Here is a 19,159-nt window from a genome sequence, read left to right as displayed (position 1 = left end):
AATGTAAGTAAAAGTGTACTATAGTACATTCTAACAGGTGCCGTCAAAGGTTCGGTTACAATATATCATTAGACATAGTCATTTAGCGAAGTAGTTCATGACCAATTGTACCAAGGTACTTACACCGGTAGTTTTATTACACATAGTATTATAGTATAGTAATAGCAGGTGAAATTCTTCTAATTACAAAACAATAGTGGGATCTGGGAGTGATTGTATCTAATCTTAAGGTAGCCAAACAGGTGTAGATAAGATGACAGCAAAAACAAGAAAGATGCTAGGCTGCTTAGGCAGAGGAAAGGTCATCAGAAAAAAAGGTGATGATACTGCCCCTGAATATAAATCCCTGGTGAGACCTCATTTGAAATACTGTTGTATAGTTTTGGAAATTGCACCTTTAAAAGGAAATAAACTGGTTGAAATATGTCCAGAGGGTGGCTACTAAATGATCAGTGTCTTTTTTTTCTAAACAGAGGTCGTCCTTGAGAGCCACAGACAGGCCAGGTTTTCAGGATATCCACAATGAATATGCATGAGCAAGATTTCTACTCTATTCCACCACCTTAGGTTTTCCCCCCCAGTTCATTTATAACCTTGCTGTGCAAGGCATTAACGATTTTTCTGTAATCCATTACACCCCAGCTAGTGCCCACCCCTGATTTAGTTCTCTGGTGACCTAATTGAAGAAAGTGATCTGATATGTCTGAAATGAGCATCTTCTGGTAAAACCATGCTGCTTTGGATGCTGCAACCCACTGGATTCAAGATACTTCACTATCCTGTGCTTTAGACCACCAAAGTCAGACTAACTAGTTTTCAATTTCTAACCTGCTCCCTTTTAGCACTTTTTAATAAACTACATCCATCCTTTTCCAGTTCCCCAGAACTATTTCTGTAACAAAATATCTATGGAACAGATCTTCAGTGAACCTGCCAGAGCCTCTGAGCTCCATTAATATTCTAGGATATATCCAGCTTAGCACAATGGCTTAGTCCACTTACAGGTTTCTAGTGCCACACGAACACTCTTCTGTAAATAGGATTCTCACAGGACAAGCAGGATGGTAGTCCTCACATATGGGTGACATCACAGGATGGAGCCCAATCGGAACACTTTTGTCAAAGTTCCCAGAACTTTAACTGACCCCCTACTGGGCATGCCCAGCATGGCACCAACCCAGCAGCCAGCAGGGGTCCCCTTCAGTCTTCTTTTTTCCACGCATCAGTAGCCTCGCAGTAAAGGAGCTCTGCATAGATTCCTGACAGGAATTTTCCTCACAGAATTACTAAAAGTTAATTTGCCCCACAGGTGTCCCTCCTTCAACTTTTCCAAGCTGCGGTTCTCCAGTAAGTTTTTACCCGTTTTTCCGTCTTACAGTCGAGTTTGGCCTTCGTGGCCTACAGGCCGTCGACCGTACCGAGGCTACATTTTTTCCATGGTGTCAGGGTTCAGTCGGTGCCTGGACTGTAATTGCACCATATCCATCACAGACCCCCATAAAGTCTGTGTAATGTGTCTTGGACAAGAGCACGATGTCTTGACCTGCACCAAATGTGCCCTAATGACACCAAAAGGTCGCAAGGCCAGAATGGAGAAGATGTAATTTCTCTTCTGTGCTCAAACCCAGACTCCATCCATTGCATTGACGTAGTCAGAACCAGCTCCGTCAACTTTGCGCCAGCATCAACCACTGGCCGGTGACCGTCCGGCGTCGACATCTCGGCCTTTGACACCCTCTACTCCCCCCTCAGGACCGAGGGGATCGTAGAGATAAACATCGCCATCGAAAGTCTTGGAACCATCGAGGGAGCAAAATCATCATCCGAGCCGCTGTCTAAGAAACCCCGTCCAGAAAAGGCATCGACCTTTTCGGCAACCGGGTCACCGAGGCAACCCTCATCCGACAGGGTATCGGAAGCTGCGACTCCACCTTTAACAGTGGTCCCTCCGGCTATGCCTCTGCCTCCTTCTATTCTGGAGCCGGGGCTGCTTGCTCCAGGTCTCCCGAGAAGAACTGGACCAGATGGTTCAGGAGGCCATCGACAAGGCGATGCAATGACTCCAGGCTCCTCCGGTACCGATTGTGGAACCGACCCGATTCCGGCAGCGTTGGCACTGCTGCTCTCCAGGATGGAAGCATTCATTGCCACTTTTCCACCGATGGACCCCAGGTCACGGATGGCTCCGGTGCCCTCCCCGCTTACTTTGTCATCGGGAGGAGAAACACTGTTCCACATCCCTCCATTGGGAGTTCTGCCTCAGCCATCGATGCAGATACGAGGGCGCTGCCGATATGCCCGTCGGTGCTCTCAATGCCTGCACCGGTGCCTTCAATATCTTCATCAGTGCCTCCGATTATTCCTTCGGAGCCTAGACCAGGACCCTCGGGTATCCCACCACCCCGTCCCCCTCTAGCTGCTAGAGGGGCAGGTGCTGATCCCTACAACACCTGGACTGATGATTCTTCATCAGATACAGATTATTTGCCTTCACCACCTTCACCTACTGAAAGTGGAAAGCGTTCTCCTCCAGAGGACCTTTCCTTTATAAATTTTGTGAAGGAAATGTCTGAATTGGATCCCTTCCAATTACAGACTGAACAGGATGACAGACATCAGATGATTGAGTTGCTTCAATTCCTGGATGCTCCCTAGGAAATAACCTCCATCCCTATCCACCAGGTTCTTCTGGATCTCCTTAAGAACTGGGAACATCCTGGCTCCATTGCTCCAGTCCACAGAAAAGCTGACACTACCTACTTGGTGCAGCCAGCTCCAGGTTTTCAAAAACCTTAATTGGATCACCAGTCTAGTGATAGAATCCGCACAGAAAAGAACAAAAAGGTCAAAGCCTCATACTTCTTTTCCTCCTGGCAAGGAACAGAAGTTTCTAGATGCCATTGGTTGCTGTCGTCCAAGGATCAATGCTCATCTCCCGAATTGCCGCTTATCAGCTCTATATGACCCAATATAATAGGGTCATTTTTAAGCAGATACAAGATTTAAGACTCCCTGCCTCAGCAATTTCAAGAACAACTCCAAGCAAGGGTTTGAGGCAGGCAAGCATGAGATCAGATCATCCTATGATATCTTTGATACTGCTACTAGAGTATCTGCAGCAGCTATTTCGGCAAGGAGATGGGCCTGGCTCAAGTCTTCCAACCTTCGCCTTGAGGTACAAGACAGGTTATCCAACCTGCCCTGTGTTGGAGACAATCTGTTTGGTGAGCAGATTCAATGGACAGTGGCGGAACTTAAGGACCATCATGAGACCCTAAGTCAGCTCTTTGATGCCTTCTGACTACTCTTCTAAACAGCCTTTTAGGAAAGACTCTAAGAAGTCATTCTTCCGCCCAAAGAAATCCTACCCGCCTTCAGCCAGAACCCGTGCCACGAGACCTTTTCAAAAAGCCCAGTCTCGTCAGACACGGAAACAAAAACCGCAAGCGGCTCCTCAACCAGGTCTCGCTTCAGGTTTTTGACTTCTAGAGAGCAGCAGCCAGCTTCCATTGCCTCACATACCAGTGGGAGGTCAGTTGTGCCACTTCAACAACAAATGGCACTCAGTCACCTCAGACCAATGGGTACTGGCGATAATTGCTCAAGGATACCATCTGAACTTTCTCTCTGTACCACCGGGCTCCCCACCTCTACGGACGTGGAGAACACCTGATCACTCCATCCTTCTAGATCAGGAGGTCTCCCTCCTTCTCCAGTCCAAGGCAATAGAACCCGTACCCTACTCTCTGCACGGCCTAGGATTCTATTCCCGGTACTTTCTAATCCCCCAAAAAATCGGGAGGCGTTCAGCCTATTCTTCCGTCCAAAGTACCCTCAAGTACCCTCAAATTACCCTCAAGGCCCTCAAGTACCTCCAGCGAGAGAAGTTCAAGATGGTAACCTTAGGCTCTCTTCTTCTTCTTCTCCAAAGAGGAGACTAGCTCTGCTCTCTCGACCTCCAGGACGCATACACTCATATTGCGATAACTCCATCTCATCACAAACACCTGAGGTTTCTAGTAAGCCCCAAGCACTACCAGTACAGAGTGCTTCCATTCGGCTTAGCGTCTGCGCCACGAGTCTTCACAAAATGCCTCGTAGTAGTTGCAGCCTTCCTAAGGACTCAGTGTTCATGTCTACTCCTATCTAGACGATTGGTTAATCCGAGCTCCCACTCAGCAAGCTGTTCTGTCGTCCCTCTAACATTACACACTCTAATTACATTAGGATTTCTCGTGAATTACGACAAATCCTCTTTAGTCCCATCTCAAATCTTGTCGTTCATTGGGGCAGACTTGACACCTTGCAGGCAAAGGCTTTTCTACCTCGACAACGAGCTCTTACTCACGTGTCTCTTGCACACCAGCTGCAGTCTCAGCACTCTGCGACTGCACGCCACTTTCTCATCCTCCTGGGATACATGGCATCCTCAGTTCAAGTCACACCAATGACCCGTTTGGCCATGAGAGTCATGCAGTGGACTCTATGGTCACAATGGACTCAATCCATTCAGCCCCTGTCTACCATTGTCCACATAACCGACTCGGTCAGTCTCTTGCCTGGTGGAGAAATCAGAACAATCTCCTCCAAGGCTTGCCCTTTCAGGCTCCAGACCCTCAATTAACTCTCACCACCGATGCTTCCAACCTCAATGGGGAGCCCATGTGGCCAATCTGCAGACTCAAGGATCTTGGTCTCCCGAGGAAGCCAAACACCAAATAGATTTCCTGGAGCTTCGAGCAATCAGATATGCTCTCAGGACATTTCAGGATCGCCTCTCAAATCAAGTCATCCTAACTCAGACGGACAACCAGGTGGCCAAGTGGTACATCAAAAAGCAGGGAGGCACGGGTTCCTACCTTCTGTGTCAGGAAGCTGCATAGATATGGGCAGAGGCCCTCTTCCATGCGATGTACCTCAGGGCCACCTACTTGCCGGGAGTGGACAATCTGCTGGCAGACAAAGCTGAGTCACACATTCCAACTGCATGAGTGGTCTCTAAACCCCTCAGTAGCGAACTCCATCTTTCAACAATGGGGTTATCCTCAAATAGACCTCTTTGCGTCTCCTCAAACTGCAACGTAGAGAACTTCTCTCTTATTTGCAGCAAACACTCAGCACAGACACATTCTCCTGCTTGTGAACAACCGGTATGCTCTATGCATTCCCTCCACTTCCTCTTTTCTCGAAGACTCTCATGAAGTTAAAGCAGGACAAGGGAACCATGATCCTGATAGCACCTCACTGGCCATGCCAAGTGTGGTTTCCAATACTTCAGGATCTCTCCTTTCACAGGCACATTCCCTTGAGAAAGGACCCGCTTCTGATTACTCAAAACAGGTGCCTCCGCCACCCCAATCTTCAAGCCTTGTCCCTGACTGCATGGATGTTGAAAAATTAATCCTTCAGCTACTCAACCTTTCTGAACCAGTTTCCCGTAACTTGATTGCTTCACGGAAGCCTTTCACGAGAAAATCTTACTCTTACAAATGGAACAGGTTTACGTCATGGTGCTCTTCTCAGTCCCTTGACCCCTTTACCTGTCCAATCACAAAATATTTGGACTATCTCTGGCTCTTGTCAGTCAGGTTTCAAAACTTCTTCCATCAGAATGCATGTCAGTGCGTTAGCCGACTTCCATACAGGTGTCGGATGTTCCTATATCAGTACAACCCCTTGTAACACGTTTTTTGAAAGGCTTGCTTCACCTCAAGCCTCCACTGCGTCTGGCCCCTTCTTGGGACCTTAACCTGGTTTTGGGTCGGCTCATGAAACCACCATTGGAGCCTCTTCACTCCTGTGAACTTCGATATCTCACATGGAAAGTGATTTTCCTTTTGGCAATCACTTCAGCTCGCAGAGTTAGTGAATTACAGGCCCTAGTTACCTATCTGCCTTACACTAAACTTCTGCAGGACCGGGCAGTACTCCACACTCACCCTAAATTCTTACCCAAGGTAGTTTCGGATTTTCATCTAAATCAATCCATCATACTACCTACCTTTTTTCCCAGGCCCCATTCCAATCCAGGAGAGCAGGCTCTGCATACCCTTGACTGTAAACGGGCTCTAGCGTTCTACCTAGACCATACAGCTGCCCACAGGAAGAGCACTTAATTGTTCGTCTCTTTCCTTCCTAACAAATTAGGGCAGCCTGTGGGTAAGCAGACTCTCTCCTCCTGGTTTGCGGACTACATATCCTTTTGCTATCAGCAAGCGGGCATTCCATTTCAAGATCGTGTTAAAGCACACTCTGTGAGGGCCATAGCGACTTCAGTAGCGCACCTACGATCAGTGCCGCTTTCTGACATTTGCAGGGCTGCCACCTGGAGTTCTCTCCACACCTTTGCAGCCCACTATTGCTTGGACAAAGCCAGAAGACAAGATTCCATCTTCGGCCAGTCTGTCCTTTGTAACCTGTTTACAACGTGATGTACCAACACCCTTCCGCCTGCCCGGTGGGATTCAGGATGCCCTCTACCAAATTCCACCCCAGTTGTTGTGCCTGTTGCACGCCTTTGGGTACATTTGGTGCATGTTCGGACATCCTCAGCTCAGTACTCACCCATATGTGAGGACTACCATCCTGCTTGTCAAAGCAAATGTTGCTTACCTGTAACAGGTGTTCACAGGACAAGCAGGATGTTAGTCCTCACGAAACCCGCCCGCCACCCCACAGTGTTGGGTTCGTAACGTTTTATTTTATTTTTCGGCACTGCCTGTAGCTTTTAAATAAGATTGAAGGGGGACCCCTGCTGGCTGCAGGGTTGGTGCCGTGCTGGGCATGCCCAGTAGGGGCCAGTCAAAGTTCTGGAAACTTTGACAAAAGTTTTCCGTGATTGGGCTCCATCCTGTGATGTCACCCATATGTGAGGACTAACATCCTGCTATCATGTGAGAACACCTGTTACAGGTAAGCAACATTTGCTTAGTGGGGTAGATGCCACACTGTGTGCCCTTCTAAGTCAGTGGTCATTTTCCAGTCCTTTCATTGAATGCCAAACAGAACTATTTGTTCAGTATTTTTTTTCTTTGTCCTTCACATATTTCACATAGTCTTCTATTGGTCTTATAGTCTGACCACTGGCCTTCATTCTTTCACTGATTTATAGGTAAAAAGTCTCTTTAACTTTAGCTATCTTTTCTTCCATTTGCACTCTTGCAACCCTCATCCCCCATCTGTCAGATCTACCAGATATTCTTTCATGTGTACCTTGCTCTGAAATACCTTCTTTATTTTGAATGCTGTTTGTACCCTTACTTTTTTTAGTTACCTCCTTTGAAAACCAGATCAGTGTTTTGCCTCTTACTTTTATTTAGCATAAATATTTTTTGCTTTTTTTTTAGTTTAGACAACTCTTCTTCCCCTCACCTACTTATTTCCTACCCAGCCAGGATCACCTTTAAAGTACTTTCCAGTTTTATCAGTTATTTTTGAAATTCTGGATTTTGATCTTTGTGCAAACTTTTTTGCCATAGTTATAGCAAACCATACCACATCTGATCACTGGTGCTGAAATGTATACCTACCTGGACATGGCTGTCAACTTGCAATAATTCTCTTATGTGATCAGTTCTGTCCTGTGCAAATAGATCAGCAAGGAATTCAGAATTATTGTAAATTCATTGACATTACTCCATCTACTATACATGCTGGACACTGGAGCAGTTTTGCTTGCAAGTAACTGTAAACGTAGGTAGTTAAAGAACTGCTGACTTGGGATTGAAGCAGTCAGCATGATGGGGACTGCCTAGAATCAGAGGCATGAGGTTGAGGGACAGTGACAAACAGGGAAATGTGGAATGAATGAACATATTCAAAGGTATAGTAGGAAAGACTGGTAGGGCTGTGAATGATTAGGGAGCAGGAGTTGATTGATGGGGCAGAAAGGAAGAGACTAGAATATGCAAAAAAGGAAGTGCTAGAAAAGAGGGGAGGGATTGGAAAGTCTTGAGTGCATGGTTGTGGGAATGGAAAGACTGTGAATGAAAGAGGTCGTGGTCTAGAGTGAGAAACTTCAGTTGAAACACAATAGAAAATGAGTAAAGCAAGTTTTTGATGGCAGAGCAAAGGTGTTGGATCAGAAAGGTCTCCCAGTAGGAGAACATCACCCTGGTGTAGCAGGAAGTGATCCTGTAGCAAGGTCCTTTTGCACTGAGGACAAGTCTCCCAGGGCTGCTGGCTGCCATAGTTGCTGATTCAATTATTAGAAATGTAGATGATAGGATGGCTGGTGGACATGAGGACCGCCTGGTAACTTGCCTGCCTGGTGCGAAGGTAGCAAACCTCACGCATCACCTAGATAGGATTATAGACAGTGCTGGGGAGGAACCGGATGTCGTGGTACATGTGGGCACTAACATAGGAAAAGGTGGGAGAGAGGGTCTGGAAGCCAAATTTAGGATTTTAGGTAGGAAGCTGAAATCCAGAACCGCCAGGGTGGCATTCTCTGAAATGCTTCCTGTTCCACATGCAGGTCCCCAAAGGCAGGCACAGCTCCAGAGTTTCAATGTGTGGATGAGACGATGGTGCAGGCAAGAGGGATTCAGCTTTTTAAGGAACCTGGGAAACTTTTGGAGCAAGGGGAGACTTTTCCGAAAGGATGGGCTCCACCTTAACCAGAGTGGAACCAAGCTGCTGGCACTAACTTTCAAAAAGGAGAGAGCAGCTTTTAAACTTGAACAAGGGGGAAAGCTGATAGTCACTCAGCAGTGCATGGTTTGGAGAAATGTATCCTTGAAGGATACTAATGAAACAGGAGACTTAGGGCATCCCAGCAGAGAGGTTCCATTAAAAGCAAACATAGTCCATGTGCCTATATGTAAAAAAATCACCGAACCTAATGATTTCCAAATTATCCCTACCAACTGAAAAGCAGGTTGTTAAAACAAACAAAAACCACACCTTGAAATGTCTGTATGCCAATGCCAGAAATCTAAGAAGTAAGATGGGAGAGTTAGAGTATATAGCAGCAAATGATGAGACTGACATAATTGGCATCACAGAGACTTGGTGGAAGGAGAATAACCAATGGGACAGTGCTATATCAGGGTACAAATTATATCGCAATGATAGGGAGGATCAACTTGGTGGGGGTGTGGCACTTTATGTCCGGGAGGGTATAGAGTCCAACAGGATAAAGATCATACAAGAGACTAAATTCTCAGTAGAATCTATATGGGTAGAAATCCCACCTGGCCAAAATGGTCAGACAGATGATGAAATGCTAAGAGAAATGAGGGAAGCTAACCAATTTGGTAGTGCAATAATAATGGAAGATTTCAAGTACCCCCAATATTGACTGGGTAAATATAACATTAGGACTTGCTAGAGACATAAAATTCCTGGATTTAATAAATGACTGCTTCATGGAGCAATTGGTTCAGGAACCAACAAGAGAGGGAGCTATTTAGAATTAGATTTAATTCTTAGTGGAACGCAGGATTTGGTGAGAGGTAACGGTAGTGGGGCCATTTGGCAACAGTGATCATAACATGATCAAATTTAAACTAATTGGAAGGGGGACAATAAGTAAATCTGCAGCTCTAACACTAAACTTTCAAAAGGGAAACTTTGATAAAATGAGGAACATGGAAAAAAAACTGAAAGGTGCAGCTGCAAAAGCTGTGTTCAACAGGCATGGACATTGTTTAAAAATACAATGTATACAAGTATGTATTCCACACATTAAGAAAAGTGGAAGGAAGGCAAAATGATTATCATCATGGTTAAAAGGTGAGGTGAAAGAGGCTATTTTAGCAAAAAAAAAAATCCTTCAAAAATTGGAAGAAGGATCCATCTGAAGAAAATAGAATAAAGCATAAGCATTGTCAAGTTAAGTGTAAAACATTGATAAGACAGGCGAAGAGAGAATTTGAAATGAAGTTGGCCATAGAGGCAAAATCTCATAAAAACTTTTTTTAAATATATCTGAAGCAAGAAACCTCTGAGGGAGTCAGTTGGACCATTAAATGACTGAGAGGTTAAAGGGGCTCTTAGGGAAGATAAGGCCATTGCAGAAAGACTAAATGAATTCTTTGCTTCCGTGTTTACTAATGAGGATGTTGGAGATACCAGTTCAGAGATTATTTTCAGGGGTGATGAGACAGACGAAATCACTGTGAACCTGAAGATGTAGTAGGCCAGATTGTCAAACTTAAGAGTAGCAAATCACCTGGACTGGATGGTATGCATCCTAGAGTACTGAAGGAACTCAAAAATGAAATTTCTGATCTATTAGTTAAAATTTGTAACCTATCATTAAAATCATCCATTATACCTGAAGACTGGAGGGTTGCCAATGTAACCCCAATATTGAAAAAAAGTCTCCAAGGGCGATCTGGGTAACTATAGACCAGTGAGCCTGACTTCAGTGCTGGGAAAAATAGTGGAAACTATTCTCAAGATCAAAATCGTAGAGCATATAGAAAGACATGGTTTAATGGAAAACAGTCAACATGGATTTATCCAAGGGAAGTGTTGCCTAACAAATCTGCTTCATTTTTGTTTGAAGAGGTTAATAAACATGTGGATAAAAGTGAACTGGTAGATGTAGTGTATTTGGATTTTCAGAAGGTGTTTGACAAAGTCCCTCATGAGAGGCTTCTAAGAAAACTAAAAAGTCATGGAACAGGAAGCGAATTTGTGAATTACAAACTGGTTAAAAGACTGGAAACAGAGAAGGATTAAATGGTCAATTTTCTCAGTGGAAAAGGGTTTACAGTGGAGTGCCTCCGGGATCTGTACTTGGACTGGCGCTTTTCAATACATATATAAATGATCTGGAAAGGAATACAATGAATGAGGTTATCAAATTTGCAGAAGATACAAAATTATTCAGAGTAGTTAAATCACAAGCGAATGGTGATACATTACAGGAGGACCTTGCAAGACTGGAAGATTGGGCATCCAAATGGCAGATGACATTTAATGTGGACAAATGCAAGGTGTTGCATATAGGGAAAAATAACCCTTGCTGTAGTTACATGATGTTAGGTTCCATATTAGGAGCTACCACCCAGGAAAAAGATCTGGGTATTATCATGGATAATACTTTAAAATTGTCAGCTCAGTGTGCTGCAGCAGTCAAAAAAGCAAACAATGTTAGGAATTATTAGGAAGGGAATGGTTAATAAAACGGAAAATGTCATGCCTCTTCAGCGCTCCATGGTGAGACTGCACCTTGAATACTATGTAAAATTCTGGTCGCTGCATCTCAAAAAAGATAATTGTGATGGAGAAGGTACAGAGAAGGGCAACCAAAATGATAAAGGGGATGGAACAGCTCCCCTAGGAGGAAAGGCTGATGAGGTTAGGGCTGTTCAGCTTGGAGAAGAGATAGCTGAGGGGGGATATGATGAGGTCATTAAGATCATGAGAGGTCTTGAACGAGTAGATGTGAATCTGTTATTTACACTTTTGAATAATAGAAGGACTAGGGGGCATTCCATGAAGTTAGCAAGTAGCACATTTAAGACTAATTGGAGAAAATTCTTTTTCACTCAATGCACAATAAAGCTCTTGAATTTGTTGCCAGAGGATGTGGTTAGTGCAGTTAGTGTAGCTGGGTTCAAAAAAGGTTTGGATAAATTCTTGGAGAAGAAGTCCATGAACGGCTATTAATCAAGTTTACTTAGGGAATAGCCACTGCTATTAATTGCAGTAGTAGCATGGGATCTTCTTAGTGTTTGGGTAATTGCCAGGTTCTTGTGGCCCGATTTGGCCTCTGTTGGAAACTGGATGCTGGGCTTGATGGACCCTTGGTCTGACCCAGAATGGCAATTTCATATGTTCTTAAGGTATATGTAGAGAGTCTGCTTTCTGTGCAGCTCTGAGTAAGGATAGGAGGGTTAAACTTGGCAAAAATGAATAGAAATTGGGGCTGAGTAAAGCCCATGTATGAGCAGAGAAAAAACACAAGCTCTGGAAATCTGAGGCAAAATTTGTAGAAAATAGAAAGAAAAGAAAGTGGAGTTTTAGCAACAGGTCAACCAAACAAGGTGTATTTTGGTCTGAGAATGATAGCAAACCTTCCTTATATGAGCCATGCTAAATAAATAAATGTTCTTTGAAAAACTGCTTTTCAGTGGGTTTTTTCTATTATTTGAAGGAGATGTTCTTATATATTTGGGCTCCACTTTCCTCTTGTAACAAATTCACAGAACCTGCCATTACATGAAATAACTAAATTAAACCCAATTTTACTGCTAGATTAGAAGCACTGCTCCTTTTTGTAGTCACCCTAAATTAATTCATTCCTACAGGGACTCTAGAATCCCTAAGTATTCATTCTCTTTGCGTTCCCTGAATTTTCCCACAGTGCTTTTTTGGTAGGTGATCTATTTAAAATTGTGTGATAAGGGCAAGGTAATGCATATCAGGAAAAATAACCCATGCTATAGTTACACAATGTTAGGTTCCATATTAGGAGCTACCACCCAAGAAAGAGATCTAGGCGTCATCGTGGATAACACATTGAAATCATCTGTTCAGTGTGCTGCGGCAGTCAAAAAAGCAAACAGACTGTTGGGAATTATTAGAAAGGGAATGGTGAATAAAATGAAAAATGTCATAATGCCTCTGTATCGCTCCATGGTACAACTGCACCTTGAATACTGTGTACAATTCTGGTTGCTGCATCTCAAAAAAGATAAGGTTGCGATGGAGAAGGTACAGAGAAAGGCAACCAAAATGATAAAGGGAATGGAACAGCTCCCCTATGAGGAAAGACTAAAGAGGTTAGGACTTTTCCGCTTGGAGCAAGAGATGGCTGAGAGGGGATATGCTAGAAGTGTTTAAAATCATGAAGGTCTAGAATGGGTTAATGTGAATGTTATTTTCTCTTTTGGATAATACACTAGAGGGCACTCCATGAAGTTAGCATGTGGCACATTTAGTGTAAAAACAATTTTTATTGAGCATCATAAAGCCAAGAAGACAATATTGTTGGTCGAGTAGCAATTGAGTAACATAATCATCAGTCACAAAGAAACATACCAACAGATGGAACAGGATACTCATAACATTTTCCTCCCCTCAAGTGAAACCTCCCCCCCCCCCCCCCCCCCCCAGCCTCCTGTGACCTGAATAACCATCTAGTAGCGTACCAAAATATGTAAAGGATAACCGTGCCATGGAGGTAGTGGACGCTTCTCTTCCAAGAACTAATCATTAAGCAATAAACTCCGGGGGCGATGCGGCAGAGTTAAAATATAGGGCTCCCCCAAGACTTGCAAAAAGCGACAGCGATATGGACTAGAAATTTTTGCCATCTCCTTGTCTAACAGCAACATGCTATAAAAGTGATTTCTCCACGTCCAGTAAGAAGGTGGATTGGATGACCTCCATTGGAGTAGAATGACTTTTTTCCCCACACTTAAAGCTTTCTGCAACAGGATCTGCTGTCCCTTCCGTTTGGTCACTCTCGTCTGCAGATGTCCAAAAAGCACCAATTGTGGCATCGGATTCAAAAAATTTCCAGCAAGTGAGAAGAATTGTAAATTTTTGGGTGCGCATTCTTCAATCAAAGAACAGCCCCAGAACATGTGCGTTAATGTACCAACTTTTGTCATACACTGACCAGAGGCAGCAATGTAAAATGCACCACAACACTAGGAGGGATATATTCATGCCACAAAAATTTGAATTGTAATTCCCAAAAATAGACTGGGGAAATCTGTGAGAGAGAATGGAAACTTCTTTTAAGCAACTCTTCAGTAATTCCCAGGTCGCCCTCGGCATGCCACCGTGACGCCAACAGGAAAAAAATTCCCGCCTTACCTCGGGTAGTTAACTTTTTATAATAGTATGCCAGGGATGGGCTGCGGTCCTTCCCCCAAGTCAAAGAATTCTTCCTGAGCTAAAAGATTTTGAGGATACTTAGAGGATCTGGCAGCGAGGCAATATAGTGTTGGAGTTGTAGATATAAAAATATATGGGACTGTGCTAGACTATAATGTGTGGACAAAACAGAGAACAGAAATAACTGACCCTCCCCATCCAGGACATGGCCTAGAGATGTTATCCCCTTTAAGGTCCATGTTCGAAACCCTGCTGTGTGGGAACCGGGAAGAAAGTCTGTTACCCCGGATAGGAAGGAAGTAATCACATTGTGCAGAAATGGAAAGGAAAGCAGTGATTAGCGTCCTCGCCTTCTGGATGGGAAATAGAAAATGCTTCAAAAGCGGGGAAAGAGACAATTTCGTCCCCTTAGCTTGTATCACAAATCGTGGTTCCACTGAACTCATTAATGTGTGCTCCGCTTGAAGATTCACATAAGTGGACTGATTTCATGAGCCAATCCCGAACAAGGCGTAAATTACTTGCCAAATTATAGAGCTTAAAATCTGGTAGGTTGAGCCCCCCCTGCCCCCAAAGTGCCTGTAAATGACACAATGAAATTCTATACTTCTGGCTCCTTCAAAGAAAGGTCCACAATGCCCTTTCTAATCGCTCTAGATCCCAATGTTTAATCACCACAGGAAGGTTTTGAAACAAAAATAGCCACTTAGCAGCAGGATCATCTTGTAAAGATTGACTCTGCTCATCAGAGATAAAGGAAGGTGGTGCCAAGCTTCCGGGCGGTGGCTAGATGAATTAAGAAGGGGAGTCACATTTACCTCATATAATTTGGGAAGAAGTAAGGGGAGATGGATTCCCAAGTATTTAAATTTGGATTCCAGCGCACAGAATCAGGGAAGGCCAAAGCCTCCGATTTCTCTTTGTTTAGTTTAAGGCCCGAAACCTCTCAAAAATCCTGAAAAAGGCTGAGAAGGGCTTGGGAATAGTCAGGAAAACCAATACATCATCCGCAAAAGCGGCATATTTAAAAGTTTCCGTTCCAAACTGGACTCCTTTTCCCTGACGTGACGTTTGCACTGCCAGCAGGAGTGGTTAGAGTTGCAAAAGGAACAACAGGCGAGATAAAGGACAACCCTGACGAGTACCTCGACAGACGGGGAACGGTGCAGACTGGGCAGTGTTCGCTAGTATAATAGTTGTAGAGTTATGGTATAATAACTAGATTGCCTGATAGAAGGTACCTGTTATGCTTATAGTGTTTAAAATACTAAACAAGTATTCCTATTCCACACAGTCACATGCTTTTTCATCATCAAAACTCAGTTAAATAGGGTTCCTCCACCTGTTGACAAAGAGCCATAGCTGTCAGCACCCTCCTTATTAGTGAGCGCATATCTTTTTTTTTTCACAAATCCCACCTGACTAGGTTGTATCAGAGAAGGCAACAGCACCGCTAGGCAGCTGGCCAGTATCTTTGCTAAAAGTTGTGGCACATTTAAAACTAATTGAAGAAAGTTTTTTCACTCAACGCACAATTAAACTCTGGAATTTGTTGCCAAAGGATGTGATTAGTGCAGTTAGTGTAGCTGTGTTTAAAAAAGGATTGGATAAGTTCTTGGAGAAGTCCATTACCTGCTATTAATTAAGTTAACTTAGAAAATAGCCACAGCTATTACTAGCATCGGTAACATGGGATAGACTTAGTTGTTGGGTACTTGCCAGGTTCTTATGGCCTGGATTGGCCACTGTTGGAAATAGGATGCTGGGCTTGATGGACCCTTGGTCTGACCCAGTATGGCATGTTCTAATGAAGTTTCTTTGGACCTATTGTAAGAATTTTTGCAAAATATACCGATTGTTTGACAAAGTTACAAATTACACTTTTTTAACCAGCTTGTTGCTGGGATCTGAAACTAGAGTTCTGGTACCTCAGTAAAGGGGTAAATGTGATCTAGTTTCACTTAATGGGCATGCTATATTAGTGTATTACTATTTTGCTTTGCCTGAAGAAAGTATAGGGAGATGCAGTTGGGTATTTCACCCTCAGTCCTAACTGCTTCGAACAGCTTTAGCATAAAATGACTAATCCTCACGTGCAGGGTGACTCTGAGGGCTGGTTGCTCCAAGCTTATAAAAGTTAACCAAGCAAATCTGAGCATATTCCACTAGTGCTTGGATTCTCATCTTGATAATGGGCACAAAGGATTACTCTATTTACAATCCTATGGTGGTTAAAGTATAGTTCTAGAAACCTGGAGAAGTCAATTATATATCCTAACTTCCTATGTTGAAATCACTTGCCCAGGCAGGGACCTTTTAGTACATGATTAGTGTGTGCAAAGATTAAGGGGAAGCCTTACCAGGAAAAGCAAAATTTTAAAAAGTCAGCCACAGTGTGCTATATTTATGAACTTGAAAGGAATTACAAATATTTTAGTAGTAAACTTTTTTTTTATGGATGGGGAAAAGCTAAGAGGTCAGTGTTGTTTTTTTTGTTGTTGTTTTTAATTGTTGGAGTTTGAGCTTATATTCTGCTCCTCTTGTTTTTCCAGCTCAGTTGGAATCTTCCAGTATCAATCTATGGTACCATGATCCTTCATTTGCAGCTCTCTAGGATTTTTCCCATATTTGTATATCCCCCTCTTACTTTAGTCCAACCACTATAGTGACACTTCTTAGCCATGGACCATAGACTGCAACTCTCTCTGCAATCTAATATGCATGCGCTCTAAACTCTACCACTACAAATCATCATGTGATAGCTGAGAGCTGCTGCCTATCATCTCCAGCCTGGCTGACTTGAGAATCAGACCTGGGCATTCTGCACAGCAGTCTCTCTAAGCCAGTTACAATGCCTAGTTTTCAACTCTTTCCTGATGCACGTAGCCAAAGGTCACAAAGAATTATCAGGACTCAAACTGATATTTTTATCATAGGATTTTTTTTCTGAGGCATAGGCCAGTGCCTTTGCTTGATCATACTTTGCTAAAGGTGGAGCTTCTTTTATAATGTTCATAAATGAAATTTTTGGGGGGAGAGAAAATGGCTATGAAATGTGAAGTGGGATATTTATTAGACAAGTGTCCTATGACTTTTGGCAGGGCATGTGTGATCCCAGATAGGAAAAGGTTGAATAAATATTTGGAGCAAAAATCATAGTGATAACTCAGTCTCACAAACTGTTCTGGCTTACAGGTGCTAGGATATTTATTTTTTTCTTTATTTTGTCTGTTTAGTTGGTGGTCATAATAGTATTGAAGATGCTATGGCTTGCATGGAATTGATGATATGGAAAGCAAAAGAAGACACTAAAGGAAGAAGATGGTGATTCTTCACAAGAAGTAGAAGACTGTAGTTAGTCTCTTTTGTATTAAAAAAAAAAAAAAAAAAAAGTCCTGTGTAATACTTTATGGAAGCTTATTATACTTGTATGTAAGTTCTGTGCTATACTTAACATTTTTATGTTTGCCCAGCAAAATGTATATTATACTGTGACTATTGTATGTCAGATGTTAATGGTTGTATGTTACTATGTAGCAGTAAGTCTAAAAAGGATTATGTTTATATTTAATGTCTGCTCTGGATACGTACTATAGTATTTCTTACCAGTGGTAAATGTTGGTGTGCTTTCTTCACTGTTTTTACTAGCACAAGCAAAACATGTGAGCTCCTATTCAACACTAATTTACAATATCAATAGCACTTTTAAAGAAGAATGTTGGCCTAGAGTCCAGCTTTGCTCCATCAGCCATAGCTGCTCTTTACTTGAAATCAGAATTCCATGTTAATGACCTGCTACAGACTTGTACAGATATTGTACCATTTTGTTTATTTGGATTTTTAAGATTGTCTAAAAAGAAAGCTTGGTAATTTAGAGGCTGATGAGACTATAAACCTTGAAAGACTTGATATTTTTATATGTAATCCTAATTTCTGCTTTTTCTAGGTCCTTGTGGAGTTCATTTACAATCCTTGTGGCTAGTGCCTTTTTTTTTTTTCTCCCTCTCTACAGTATGTAGATACACACCAGGAAAATCAGCCACACTGTCTGTAGCAGTTGCTAGCACTTGACAGCAGTTTTGAATTTGGCTAACCAGGCGGTGACTCCCAGATCTGCATAGATTGACACTTCACAGTATTCACAACCTGTATCTCTTGCATCTTTGTTATGGATATGTGTCTGTGAGGTCAATAGGGCAGTTTTGGAAAGCACTGTGCCAAATGACCAAGATATTTTCTTTGAAATTATTCTGCTAAATTGAGATGTGGATGTTATGGTGAAATGGCATTATTGAGTCTATAAGCTTCACATAATGCTTTGAAAGATGTAATTTTGTAATTGTTTCAAACCTGTATGAAAAGAAACATGGGCATAAATTTGTTTTTGGTTTATTTTTTATTTATTTTTTTTTGGTGAATAAGGGAGAAGTGGAGGGAAGGTCCTCTTTTTTTTTTTCTTTCCCCTGGAGAAGTGTGTTTTGTTTATAAACAGTAGTACTGTGATTTCTAGAAACTGGGAATATTTAATAACAGAGGAACTATAATGTATAATTCAGTTTTGGATTGTCATCTTGATAATTTTGAAATGTTCAGTTTTTTTTTCCTTGCTACTTGTTGAAAATGTTTGTCTTGCTCATTCATGTGGAATTAAGCAGAATAAAAAAAAATGTAGAACCATGTTTTGTGGGATTGTACATCAGTAGTTTAATGACAACTGTAAACTATATTAAAAATATTTTTATGTTCATGGTGTAGTATATTATATATAAAACCTTTTATTTAAAAAAAGCCTCCTTTGGTGTAGGCAAAAATCAAGAATAACTAGACCTGTGCCCTTTTTTTTTTTTTTTACACATCTGTAAAGTCTAATCTTATTGTACTCTGTCATCCTGCCCCTTTATCTTTTTGCTATTGTGTGAAGCTGAAGACAGCACCCTATGGCAGTTCAAACTTATAAAGCCCTTTCAGGGCTGCAGCTATATGTTTGAGAGCAGTGGGTGAAGTGCTCAACATGGAAAAAAGGCTTTACCTATAATTAAACATCATGAAAGAGGAAAGTTTGCCTAGATATCAATGATGAAAAAAAAACCTCCAAGGTTAAACAATCAGTAGTAATATTAACTAGCTATGCTTGTATATTTGAGCTTGTTTTTAATGCTTTCTATATTAAAGTTTGGAAAGTATAATGTAAAAGGAGTCGCTGGGGCCAAAAGAAAACTCCAAAGAAGAGATGGAAACTCATATTTGGCTTGCCAGTAACAAATAGAAAGATCTGCACTAACCTTGAAAACAAGAACCTGTGGTTCCCTACTTTTGGCGTGGGAACTCTCCCAAAGGAATTTATGTATTATGGAAGGCA

At 42.4% G+C, this 19,159-nt stretch overlaps 1 protein-coding gene across 1 annotated transcript in view; it reads left to right on the top strand.

Annotated features, from left to right (window-relative positions):
• LOC115093962 (RNA exonuclease 1 homolog) overlaps nucleotides 1-17,241 on the top strand; it is a 298,859-nt gene extending 281,618 nt beyond the window's left edge. The window contains exon 16 of the mRNA XM_029606496.1: nucleotides 17,037-17,241. Coding sequence (XP_029462356.1) covers nucleotides 17,037-17,128 — 92 coding nt within the window. The 3' untranslated portion in view covers nucleotides 17,129-17,241. The remainder of the gene's footprint in view (nucleotides 1-17,036) is intronic.
• Nucleotides 17,242-19,159: the final 1,918 nt, after the last annotated feature.

Source organism: Rhinatrema bivittatum, chromosome 1, assembly GCF_901001135.1.
Source record: "Rhinatrema bivittatum chromosome 1, aRhiBiv1.1, whole genome shotgun sequence".
NCBI lineage: Eukaryota > Metazoa > Chordata > Amphibia > Gymnophiona > Rhinatrematidae > Rhinatrema > Rhinatrema bivittatum.
Note: the sequence above shows the minus strand (reverse complement) of the source record. Positions and strands in the feature narration are given on the sequence as shown.